The sequence below is a fragment of the Phodopus roborovskii genome, unplaced genomic scaffold (assembly GCF_943737965.1).
Source record: "Phodopus roborovskii unplaced genomic scaffold, PHOROB, whole genome shotgun sequence".
Taxonomy (NCBI): domain Eukaryota; kingdom Metazoa; phylum Chordata; class Mammalia; order Rodentia; family Cricetidae; genus Phodopus; species Phodopus roborovskii.
The window spans coordinates 7,159,563-7,173,015 of NW_026125295.1; the positions used below are offsets into that span (position 1 = coordinate 7,159,563).

Sequence of the window (13,453 nt, forward strand, 5' to 3'; positions counted from 1 at the left end):
GGATGTTGTACCAGGCTTGTTGTTGTAAATCTGTTATGGATCACTCTTGTGTATGTGGTGGGGGTATGCAGGTTCATACCCCTCCCTTGAGAATGTTGGGTTTCCATCTGCCCTACTCGCTTAAGACAGGGTCTGAGTCTGGAGCTGAGCTGGCAGCCAGCAAGCCTCAGCACGCCTCCATCCTTCCTAGTGCTGGGCTTATGGTCGCTTTTGAAATGGGAGCTGGTGATGCAAACTCATACACAAGCTTGCATTTTGAGTGTTCATACCCATTGAGCCTTGTCCCCAAGCCCCAGATTACTTAAGCTTGATAAGAAAAACTCCTTTGGTGAGGCAGTTGGTGGCTGTGCTCTGTGACATCACCAGTCAAATGGGTAGTTTCCACCAGAAAACTGGATCTGGGGTAGTATTTAAAAAATGGCTAAGAGATTGTATTCTGGACTTTTGCAATAGGGGAAAATACACTCAATCTAGATCCTCGGTGGAGTTTGAAAGTAGCATGGACAAGCGATGTTTATAGCTGAGCAGAGTAGGGGTCATGGGTGGACAGTTACTATGGGGAGCCGTCTGGAGTCGGGGAAGGGGGTGTTCTGGCTAGCTAGCTATCAGGATTCTTTGTATGGGGGCGGGGTTTCCATAGCATGGGTGTGGAGGTCAGAGGACAACTTGTAGGAGTCGGTTCTCCTTCCATCTTATCGTTCTGGGGATTAAATTCAGGTCAGAAGCTTATATTATAAACTGTTTGGCCAGTGGCTCAGGCTTCTTATTGGCTAGCTCTCTCAGTTATTAACCCATTTCTATTAATCTATGTGTGTCCACATAGTCTTGGCTTACCGGAAAATGACCAGGCATCCTAACTTCCTGGTAGCTACATAAAGTATCCCTGGCAACTCAGATCCCTGTGCTCCTCTTCCCAGCCTTTTCCTAGTCTGGAAGCCCAACCTATACTTCTTCCTGCCTGGCTATGTCCTGCCTGTCCATTGGCCAAAACAGCTTTATTCATCAACCAATAAGAGAAACATATGTTCACAGCATACAGAAGGACACCCCCCCCCCCATCACGGGAACTTTTGTTAAGGTCATCTTGTACCTTCTTCCTAAATTTGAACTTTACAAAGAAATGCACAGATAGGCCTAGGACCTCTCTGCGGTCAGAGTGCGTGAAGGTACTTTGTCAGGGATAATGCCAGTTTTGGACTGAGCTGTCTTCGGTGAGCTCCCTGTGCCAGGGAGAGGTGAGCCACACGTGAAGGGAACTAAAGGCAGACCTTTGTGTCCACTGCTGCTAAGATGTCTTTACCGGGGAGGAACCATAATATTAGAGATACCCCATCCAGTAGCAAAGTAAGCTCGCTGCTCTTTATCTGGAACTCCTTGTTTTTAATTAAGTTTGTTCTTGACATTTTCACCATCATCTCCCTGCCACCCCACCCACCCCAGGTCTCCCCATGAATCTCTGGTGTTTCTGTCTATTCATTTGGTTTTGTGACCCACTGAGACAAACCAGTGTCCTCTGTGTTTGGAGCTGTCCTTTGGGACCTGGTGGGTTCACAACTGGACAGCAAGTCCTTCTCTCCCAGACTCTGTTAATCACCAGGAGTTCCGAGTTCATGCCCCGAGAACCATTCCTTGGTGGTGCGCAGAGGTGTGGCAGCTAAGGAGTTTTAGTCAGAGAGAGTGGAGGGTGGATCAGAGCCCATGAGGTAGCTCTGCTCAGGATGGTGAGTGGTGAGCGCATACACCAGAGTCAGTGCAGACCCAGAAGTGTAGATCCTGAAGCCAGGGTGGGTGGTCCCAAAGCTTCCTCACATCCTAAATCCAAACCAGATCCAGTCCGCAGAAAATGAAAGGTCGGTGATTATGCGGCATGTGGCTGGTCTGGAGACATTTCAACATTTCTGGAAACGGCAAGGAAGCCAGAGGACCAGGAAACATGAGACAATGACCACAAATTACCCCTCTCCCTGAGTAGATGCCACTCCGCTGTAGTCCCCCCTCCCTCCCCGTTGGCATAAACTCACCAAGACTCTACTCACGTGACCTTTAGACTAGTCTCCTTGGACCACTGGAGAGCCAAGCCCCATGGTCAGCCGAGGTGAACTTCCTCCTAGACCCATGTCTTTGCTTACAGTGCTTTCTAGCCACATTTCATATGTGATTTCCTAGAAGGGTCCTAAGGCCAAGGCCTGACGCTAACCTCACAAAGGGAGGTTATACTTTGTTATACTGGTGTTTGTGAATACAGAAATGTTCTCTGCACTGGAGGTGAAGCTTGAAAGGGCCACTTATTGTTCTAAGTTTAGAATTCACATCACCAGAACCAAAATGGGTCTGCCTACATGTTTTCTCATAAAGCCAGGCTGTCTGTGTGTGTGTGAGCATGGCTGTCTGGGAACAAGCTAAATTCTTCGTGTGCACAGTAAGACGCTGCACAGAGCCCAAGTCGGCTGCCGGCGTTTTAATTTGCTGGTGGGTTTTTTTCCTCTTGCGTGAGCATGCATGCTTTTGCCGCAGGCACGGTGTAGTGGGGGAACTGCCGCCTTTTGCGAGGCATTGCCGTTTAGGTAGATGAAGTCACACAGCTAACAAGAGAGGGCTGAGACAAGCTCAGGTGCAGCCGCAACGCCCTCCTCCTGCCCCTCCTCCTCCCCCTCCTCAGCACCTGACAAGTGCTCTCTGCTTCTGGGAGGTTCATTGTTTATCTGTTTTCTGCACTTGGCCTATGTTGCGCGTATGTGTACTCGTGTGTGCGGGTCAGAGGTCGAGGGGGTAGAGGGAGCGTGGACGCTGCCTCTTCTCTCCTGAGAGCCTTGTTCTCTCTCTCAGGACACAGCAGCCAGCATAGCACAACTGGACACTCAGCCCCGCCCTTTACCTTGCCCATCTCAGCATCCAGTTTTTTGAGCAACTGAGTAGAGTAGAATTATTTCCTGAGGTTTGTCCAGTTCTGCTTTTAAATTATTGTTTATATAACTGAGACCTGTTGTAATAAATGCAGCTCTCAGTTGACAGATGCCAGTGGAGAGAAAAAGAAATTTACTTCCGAGTCTCCAGCCTCAGTCCAGAACTCAGCAGCAGAATCATCTCTGTTCTGCCAAGTAAATGTTGGTGAGGCCTGATGAGATGGCTCCGCAAGAAAAGGTGCTTGCTACAGAGCTGGGAGACACGAGTTCAAACCCCAGGGCCCACATGGTAGAAAGAACTGACATCCACAGGTCGTCCGCCGCCCTCCACACACAGTGCACACGTGCGTACTCATTCATATGCATGTGCACAAAGAGACTAAATAAATACCATGTGTTAATGATGAAACAAGTAAGAAAAACAGAAAAGAAAAAGGGAATTAAGGGCACTGCTGAATAAACTAAAAGAATTTGTTTTAGAGATTTATTTTAGTTTTAGTTATGTGTATATATGTGTGTGCAGTGACTACAGAGCTCAGAAGAAGGTGTTGGAGCCTGGAGCTGCAGCTACTGCTGGTTATGAGCTGCCAACATGGGCACTGGAAACCAAACTTAATTCTTTACAAAGGATTACACACCCTTTGACTACGGAGCCATTTCTCCGGCCCCTAACAAACTTTTTTTTTTTTTTTTTAAAGACTAATGATGGTTCTGAGAGCTAACATTAATTGAATGCTTAACTTTATTAGACTCTATTCTAAATACTTAGAATTAACCATTTCATTCTCACAACAAACTTGCACGGTGTGGCTATTTCTAACGTCTTTGTTTGTTTCTTTGTTTTGTTTGTTTTATGAGACCGGGTTTTTCTGTACATTTTGACCTTTTGGAGGCTGAGGCTGTCCTGGAACTCACTCTGTAGACCAGGCTGGCCTCGAACTCACAGAGATCTGTCTATCTCTCCCCGAATGCTGGGATCAAAGGTGTGCGTCACCACCGCCCAGCTCTAATGTCCTTATTTTATAGACATGGAAAACCAAGGCTTAGATATAACTTCCCCAGGCCCTGTGCAGTTTCTGGTTGAGCCATCACAGACACCTATGTATGCAGGCTTCGGAGCCCATGCTCTCTGTCATCAATTGGTAGGCTTAGCTGCCACTCAGATCTGTGGAAGTTACTGCGGGATAAAGATCTGTAGCAGATCAAGTCGGGACACTTAGGGTTCAGAATGGCCTCCTGAAAGAGAGATAATGACCAGGCTTGGGGAGCAGAGACCGCGAGCTCCAGTTAGCCATGTCAAAGGGAAGGACCTATGACATCCAGAGATGTCCATCCCATGGGTTGGGTAAACCAACTGAAACGTGGGAGAGAGGTCTGGACCAAAGACTCCTGAGTCACACTCTGTCCTAAGGAGATGTGTCTATTTCCTACCTAGCAGCCCCGAACTTTCCGTACTTATACAAAGGAAACTCTGCAAAACTGCTTCTCCCTACTCTGAGAAGGGAGGGGAGGAAACCTGTCCAAGTCCACCAGCCTCCAGTCCACTCAAACTAACTTCTCCTGACTCTCTAGACAGGGAGTGATCCAGTAGTGGACACCTAAGTGCCTTACTGGTTGCAAGTTCCAGGTTCATTGATGGACTGGCTTTGTAAGAGGTCATTTGTTAGTGGTGAGGAGGAGTTGTATGAGCCAAAGATGAACACAGACGTTGGAAGGTGCTTCCTCTCAGGGGGCTCACTGTTTCTGAGACTCGAGCAAATCGTAGACTTGCAGGGAAGCATGCCGTCAGCCTAGAGACCAGTGTGCTGTTGGGCCGGGTTTTAACCCCTGCTCATGGTTAAGTAATCTGAATGTACCATAAAAATGTAAACCCCCAAAGTAGCAATGAGACAGTCGGAGCAATACAAGTTTATAACAATGCCTCCCTTTTCACTTGGCAAGCTCCCTGCTCCCTAATCAAACCTCAGTTGTTTCAAGATTTGCCTTCAGCGAACACTTGGGAAATGACACGTTTGGAAACAGGCCTGCTTGGGTCCCACTCCTGGCCCCAGCCAGTAAGTACCAGCTGCTCCCTCTCAGCAAAGAGGGAGCAGTGACCCCTGCATCCTCTGGAAACCATGTGCAGTCCAGGAGGTGAGGTTCAGAAGGCGGGAGGCAGTCACCTTGACAGCAGCCGTATCTTTGCCCACCACTCACAAGAGTGGGAGGCCGCCGCCTGTGGGCCCAGGGGTCTGACCCAGCCTTCGAGTCCTGAAATGAGACCACTGGAGTTCTGTGATGCACACTCAAAGATTCACGAAGACAGAAACATCCAGCTTCCCTGGGATTTATCATTCTAAAAATCCATCCTTTTTGTGCGTGCGTGCGTGCGTGCGTGTGTGTGTGTGTGTGTGTGTGTGTGTGTGTGTGTGTGCACGTGCGTGCGTGTATATGTGTGTTCCTGCATGCATGAGTGTGTGTGTGTGTGTGCGTATGTGTGTGCATGCGTACGTTCGTGCGTGTGCTTGTGTGAATGTGAGGCTGTGTGTGTGTGTGCATGTGAAGGTCAGAAGAGGGCATCAAGCTTCCTCCATCAGTCCATGTTTGCTCCCTTGAGGCATGGTCTCTCTCTGAACATCAGGCTTGAGTTTTCTCAGTGAGGTGGGAGACAGTGGACCCCACAGATCCTCTTGACTCCCCCTCAGAGCTGGGATTACAGGTGTATGTGGAACACCAGACTTGTTTCGCAAGTGTTAGGATCCAAACTCTGGTCCTCATTATTGTATATCGAATGCTCTTAACCACAGAGCTGTTTGCCCAGCCCCTGAGGGTTATTCATGGGGGCTGCAGACCACCCACATCCTAACAGAATCTCCTGGATGTGTTTCGGTTTTGTTGTTACCAGGAAACTATTCCTAAAAGTTGCGATCACTTGGGATGAAAGGCGCTGAACAAATCACTAAGTTCACACAGTGAATAATAGGGCCAGGTGGCTGGTGAGGAGAGGTGTTCTCCCGCTTGCTCTCCATTTCCCTGTGGCTACAGCCCAGAGCACTGCAGACCCACCCAGCCATGGCATGTGGTAGGACTGCCCCAGCCACATTCCCAGGCAAAAGCGGCCTGCCCATCCAAGTTGTCAGTCTTCTGCCCTGAGGTGTTTTTTTCCATCTGTGCCAGATTTTACCTTTCATTTCTGACTTGTGGCAGCTTGTTCTGAGCCCTGGGTAAATAGAAAGACCCATTCCTTCCCCAGGCATCCAAGACAGGCCAGAACACAGTATTGCATCCTGGGAACGTTCCTGTCTGTGTTCTCCCCATCACATCCCCTGCTGTCTCTGTAATGTTCTTGGGGGGCCCAGGTCCCCCCCATCAACTTTTGATAAGCACCTGACTTTAAAAGGGGGTTCCCTTGTGCACCTTAACCCCTAAAGCTGGCCATCCCCGTAATGTACAGGAAGTGTCCAAGAACTGGTTTTCTGATTGGCTCTTGCTTGCTGCCCAGAGAGAAGCCGCTTCTGAGAGAGGATCAGGTCTGGTTTATTCATGAGAAGTCACCGATTTTGGAGTAGTGCTTATGAGATGGTAGAAACGCTACAGCTCCTCAGGCTGCAGAACACAGGTGTCAATGACCCTGAGGATTGGGCAGTTAAGGAGACAGCCGCCCCACTAAGCTGAAGTCAAAGGGATTTGTGCTGCCTGTGGGACTGGGCTACAGGGCCCCTGGAGTCGGGGTCCCAGGAGGCAGCCGCACACTCCAGCGCCCGCACCCACGTGCCCCGGTCGGTCACCCACAGCTGTCTCTCTTTCAGCTTCCCAGCGCAGCGTCAGCCTGAAGAAGCAGAGGGGCCGCAGCATCCTCAGCACCTTCTTCTGCTGCTTCCGAGACTACAATGTGGAGGCGCCTCCGCCCAGCAGCCCCGGTGTGCTTCCGCCACTGGTGGAGGAGAACGGTGGGCTTCAGAAGGTCAGTCAGTACATCTGGAAAACTGAGGCAGCATGTACACCCCACCCGTGGCAGATTCCCTAGCAAGAGCGTGTGAAACGTGTATGCAGCCATTTAAGACTTGGGTTCAGTCCCATCTAGCAACAGAAGAGCACGTATGATGGAAATTTAAGGCCAGCTGGTAAAAGAGCTTGGTGCCTGATGACCTGAGCTCAAGCCCCAGAACCCACATGGTAGAAGGAGAGAATTGACTCCCACGAGGAATCCCTGACCCTTTCACGCATGCGTGCACGCGCACGCACGCGCACACATACACACACACACACATACACACATATACACACATGCACACACCCATAAGGCACACAGAATAGATAAATACAATTCTTAAAAAGGAACCAGTAGCAGATAGAGAAACAGGCAAAATAAGATAGAGTCTGAGCAGACCTTGCAGTGAGTATAACTGAGTTAATACCTCGTTTAATAACAATATGTGTTTAACAACAGCAAAGTGGAAGGGCTCTGAGTAGTGTTTGCTGGTGTGTGTGTGTGTGTGTGTGTGTGTGTTAGATTGTCGGAATAGGTCAGAACCCAAAACCACCCACAGACTGTCTGACTGACATCTCTGCAACTAAATAACTCAGAACAGTTAAGAATATAAGGATAGACAAGGGGATGCCATCCAGGAACGAGCAAAGAAACCAGATTACATTAATTTCTGTCAACACTGGATTCCAGGTTAAGAAAAAAACATTGAAAAATACGAAATAGATTGTTCATAAGGAACATGGTGAAAGATTACAGACACCAAAGTCATAAAACTTCATGTTCCAAATAACATGAACACAGAACAAGAAACAGAGATGGGGGCTGGAGAGATGGCTCAGTGGTTAAGAGCACTGGCTGCTCTTCCAGAGGTCATGGGTTCAATTCCCAGCACCCACAACTGTCTGTAACGACAAGTCTAACACCGTCACACAGACAAACATGCCTGCAATATATTAATGCAAATAAAATAAAAACAAATTATTTTAGAAAGAAAGGGAGGGAGGGAGGGAGGGAGGGAGCTGTAGGGCAGGTGAGATGGCTCACTGCCTCGGCTGTTAAGAGCACTTGCTCCCCTTCCAGACTGGAGTTTGGTTCCCAGCACCCAAACCACAAAGCTCACAACAGCGTGTGACTCTAGCCCAGAGGATGCAGTGCCATCTTCTGGCTGCCGTGGGTATGTGTGCACACACTAAATATTTAAATAAAAAGAATACAACTGATCAAATGTGGGATTGAGCAAAACATCTGATTTTGATACGCGGCTCAAAATGGAAAAAACTGGAACAACCCTTCTCCTGTCTGCGAGGGTTTGTTGTGGGAGTGGAGGTTGCAGTACAGCCTTAAGTGGCATAGAGGGCGTGCTAATTGGTTTACATTTCCAAGAGGACACTTGGCAATGTGGAATGCAATCTTAGAGTATGCCTGTTGATGATGAAAGCGATTTTATTTCATAGCAAAAAAAAAAAAAAAAAAAAAAAAGTCGTTAGGAATGTACAAAGATTGATATACAAGATGTGTTATCCAGCATAGCTTATAATGACCCAGAAAGGTACCTGATGCAATGCAAACCTCTGACCTATACACTTACACACACAACCCTCCTTTGAGACAATGGAGGCACATTTTTCAGACACATAATGATTCCAAGAAGGGGTTAAAATAGGTAGTTGGTGTTATAAGTAGGTTGTCCCTGCCGGCCCACCTGGTCCCAGAGCCGCGCCCGCCACAAATAACACACAGAGACACTGTATTACATATAATTCTGTTGGCCTGTTACTAGTATTTCTTATTGGCTAGCTCTGTCTCAAATATTAACCCATTTCTATCAATCTAAGTATTTCCACGTTGTCTTATCTTACCAGAGAGAGGCCCAGCGTTCTTCTCTCGCCGTCCTCCATCTTGATTCCTCCCTACTACTTCCTCTCTCCTCCTTGTCTCCTAGTCCTGCCTAGCTTGCTTTCCTATTGGCCAACAGTGCTTTATTCATTAACCAATACAAGAAACATATTTACAAAATGACGTCTGCCATCAAGTTGGTTAAATGAGCTACATCATAGCCATACAATCAGTCGCTGTCTTGGTTAAAAATGACATGTCCACAGGGATGGCATGTCACAATTGTTAACATAAAGAAATATTCACAATAGAGCTGGGAAGATGGCTCAGTAAGTACAGGTGGATACAGCACTTGTGTGCAAACCCAACAGCCTGGCTTCAGATCTCCAGAACCCACTTAAAAGCATTAGTGCAATATCTTCAGGGAGTCACCAGAAGCTCATGAGCCAGCCAGCTTGCCATACCCCGAAATAGCAACGGGCCAGGTGGCCTGCCATATACCCCTTCAAACAGCAATGGGCCTAAGACAGACCTAAGATGTCAACCAGCAGCAGAGGCCCATGGGGAAGGACTTGACTGCCCACTGTAGTGTGGGTACCCTGGGGAGCTCTGCTGATGAACCTGGTGGTTTTATTCCTGTGCCCTGGTATCTAGTGGTGTGGGACTTCCCTCACCTCTGCTGGTCCATGCAAACAGGTCTCCTGTGGGTTTTCCAGTACTCCAGCATCCTCCAAAGACCCTGTTGGGCCTAACAGCCAGCCATAGTCAGAGCACACAACACAGCCTGGCACGTGCAAAGAAAAACGTAGCCTCAGCTGAGAGGTCCATGTTGAAAAGTCAGTACCTGAGACTCCTTCTAGGGGAGACAGTGTCAACCATAGCAGCCAGCCTCCACGGACATGTCAGGACAGCCCCTGGGACAGAAGAGACCTGTGGGGTCCCAGCATCGCACAGCACTCAACATAAAACCTCAGAATTCAAGGGAGAAAAGGAGACAGCAGCCATTTCTGAGAACTGAGTGTGAATTCTGGAAACGATTCAAACCAGAAACCCAAAGATGGAACTCGTGAGGGAGGAACAGAGCCATCTAGACCCATCCGCAGACGGAAAGAGAAAGGAGGGGCAGGTTCTTTCTGTTCTTGAGCTGAAAAAGACAGACTGCCCTTGAAAAGCTCCCTGCTTCTCCCATAGGACCGGGTCCCCGCAGATGAAACTCTGAGTTAAAGTAACACATCTTTTCCTTTGTTTGTTGTTGTTGTTGTTTCTGGAAATAGGGGTTTTCTGTGTGGCCCTGATGTCCTGGAACTCACTCTGTAGACCAGGCTGTCCTCGAACTCACAGAGATCCACCTGCCTCTGCCTCCACAGTGCTGGGATTAAAGGCGTGCGCCCACAGCGCAGCTGAAATAACACATCTTACAAGCTACCAGAACACATTATTCCAGAGAAAGCAATTATATTAGTCTCAGACTTCTCGTCAGCAACAATAAAAAACACAAGGCTATGACACATGTGTGCAGGCTATTGGGGGGCGGAAAAGATCTTGAAACAAAAATTGTGTCTTGTCAGAAAGCCTGCTCTGGCCTGGGAGATGCCTTTAAGCATGAATGTCTGGGTTCAGACCCTGGTTTCTCCATGGCTGCTGAGGATAAACAGAAACATAGCTGAGACAGGCAGGCCACGCACAAACCGAGCTGAGTGAACCAGATTCTGCTCACAGGGGACCAACGTGACACCACATGATGTGGCAACCTCAGCAGCGCACCATTACCAAAACCATGCCTGCCATCAAACGGCAAAGAAAACTAGCAACCGATAGGTTACCCGTTTCCTTTTCTCACATGCAGACTGAGTCTGACACGTGCTAAGTTGGTTTAGATCCGGTGATGACATAAGAAACCCAGACTACATATTCTTCCATTCGGACATGTTTCTGCTCAGCTATCCCTGGTCTCTGCGCCTCCCTTCGCATCCTGAGATTTGCATCCAGGGGAGGTAGAGGGTGACGGGTGACACTAGCCGTGTTTAACCCTGGTACATCATTGCTTTCATAGAAAACCCAGAACTTTATCGTAGGGCTACCCAGTTGCAGCAAGGATGACGTGCAGAGAAATTCAGCTGGACGTATTTCTGCTCTCCGCCAGAATGAGGAGTGACCCATGAATAGATGGGCTGGGCCAATCCGCATGAGTTTAGTTCTACCTCAGTAACAACCTTAAAGCCTAAGAGGCTTTAAACAGTACAAGTTGGGCCAGAAAGATGGCTCGTTGCATAAAGATGCTTGCCGTTGAAGTTGGTGACCTAAATTCTGTCCCCGACACTGACAGAGAAACTGACTGCTGCAGGCTGTCCTCTGACCTGCACACACATAAAGCAATGGCATATGTTCACCCCAAGCATGCACACAGGGGCTAGGGAAAGGGATCAGTGGCTTAGAGCTCATGCTGAGGACCTGGGCTCAGTTCCCAGCACCCATGTGTTGGCTCCCAACGGTCTGTAACTCCATCCAGTTTAAGGAGGTCCAGTGCCCTCTACAGATATACACACATGTGGCACACACACACACATAGAATAACACACACACACATATATAAATACACACACAGAATAACTCATACATATACAATAAATAAATATTTTAACTTTAAGCTTAATTTTAAAAATAGTCTGGAGAGTTACCAAGTAGTTTTTATTTCATCCTTCATTCATTATTTGTCATAGATTGGCTACGTCTTCTGTGGAAATACAGTGAGTCATAAAGCTAATTTAAATCATTCTAGTCACATCTGAATAAATATTTTTAAAACAAATGAAATTAATTTTTAATAATATTTTACTTAACCCAATATAGCCAAGGTTCGAACATGGGACCAGTAGAATACTGCCGAGATAATTTATTTTTTAATCTTACCAGTTCAAGAACAAATGTATGCATTTTATATTAGCTCACGTCTTAGTTTGGGCTAGCCACATCTCACAGGCTCAGTGGCCACCTGTGGGCCATTGTGTGGGACAGCTCAACTCGTTTCATTCCTGGACCTGTGGTGATGATGGCCCAGCATCTTGGTTCCCTTGACTGTCACAATCCCTGCAGGTTTTGACCCAGAAGCAAATGCATTTTAACCTTAGAGGCCGCAGCAAGACATGCGGCTATACCTGCACGTGGCCGCATCTACCTAACTTCAAAGGCACTGGAGCACGACCTCACCATATACCCACCCAGAAGAGAAGCTGGGGTGACGGGGTAAAGACTGGCTAATGCCCGTTACAGTGAGTACCGCACTATTTCCATAGTAACCTCAACCACGGCACGATGGAGGAAAGCAGGAATACAGAGGTGGAGCAGTATGTAAGGACGGGCTGAACCGAAAGAAAGAAGTCTTACTGCTGAGGCAATATTAGCAGCAGATCAAGCAGAGATGAGTCAGATATGTTAGGGCTGGAGAGAGTCCTCAGTGGTTAAGAGCACTTGCTGCTCTTGCAGAGGACCTGGGTTCGGTTCCCAGCGTCCAACCGTCTGTAAGTACCCCTCTGGAGGATCTGATGCACACATTGGGCCTCCATGGGCACCCACACACCTGATATACATGCACACAGATGACAAATAAGTTTTAAAAGCATTAAGCACAGTAAAGACATTTACAGTGGTAAAAGGTCTAATATTAAATGAGGTATTTAATAGACCAGCCATCCTTCCATATAACCAAAAATATGACCAACTACAAGAAGAAAGCTATGATAAAATCCTGATATAACTATCCTGTCTTCTGAAAATGAACAGCAAACAACACAGGCGAATCATTGGTAGGTCCTGGCTGGTGGGATAAAACAGGAACATGAAACAGTTGTTATAAATATGGAAAAGTTATAAAATTAGCCTTGCTTGTAGATGACATCACTGTTTATATAGATGCCCGAGAGAGATAAAAACGGATCCGAATGGCTGAAAGCTAGCCCTGTGTGTTTCTGGGTGGGCTTTAGATTCATGTGGAAGGAAAAAGTATCAAAGAATCTGAGAGAAAGCTTGGGGAAGAGCACTCTGAAAGGCAGCTTGCCCTAGCAGACGCCACTCCTCGGCATGTACAACCACCAGTAACATATAAAATCAGAGTCTACCGTGGTTCATATCCTGACCCCAATTCCAAGCAGCTGTCTCCGTGTACTTCCCTCCCTCCCTGCTTAAAGACTATTACCATGAGTGGGGACCAGAGAGGTGGCTCGGCTTTTGCTCCCAAACCTGACAACCTGAGTTCCATCCCTGGGACCCACATGCTGGAAGGAGAGAGCCAAACCATGCAAGTTGTCCTCCTCCAAGCTCCACACGTCTGGGCGGCACACGCCCACAAGCACATACAAAATAAATAGATATGTTTTAAATAAGAGACTTGAGACAGTGTGGCTGTGGAGGAGCGCTCTAAGAGAAGGGAACTGGGGTCCTCAGTTGTCTGTTGAGATAAACACCTTTCAAAAGCATTCCTTTGGGAGCAGTAGTCTCGCTTAGAATTCCTGCTCATTCATGGGCTGCCTCTATTCACATTAGCCAAAATGTCTTTTAAATAATTCAGGTGGGCTGGAGAGATGCTTCAGCTGTTAAAGGCCAAGCTCACAGCCAAAAGAATTCAGGGTTCGGGGATGGGGGCTGTAGAGAGAGCTCAGAAGTTTGACTGCTCCTCCAGAGGACTAGAATTGGGTTCCCGGCACCCATGTGGCAGCTCACAACCCCCTATAACTCTAGTCACAAGATC

At 47.8% G+C, this 13,453-nt stretch overlaps 1 protein-coding gene across 1 annotated transcript in view; it reads left to right on the forward strand.

Moving 5' to 3' along the window:
• Ctdspl (CTD small phosphatase like) overlaps positions 1-13,453 on the forward strand; it is a 110,033-nt gene that overhangs the window by 71,300 nt on the left and 25,280 nt on the right. The window contains exon 2 of the mRNA XM_051202226.1: positions 6,692-6,846. Coding sequence (XP_051058183.1) covers positions 6,692-6,846 — 155 coding nt within the window. The remainder of the gene's footprint in view (positions 1-6,691; positions 6,847-13,453) is intronic.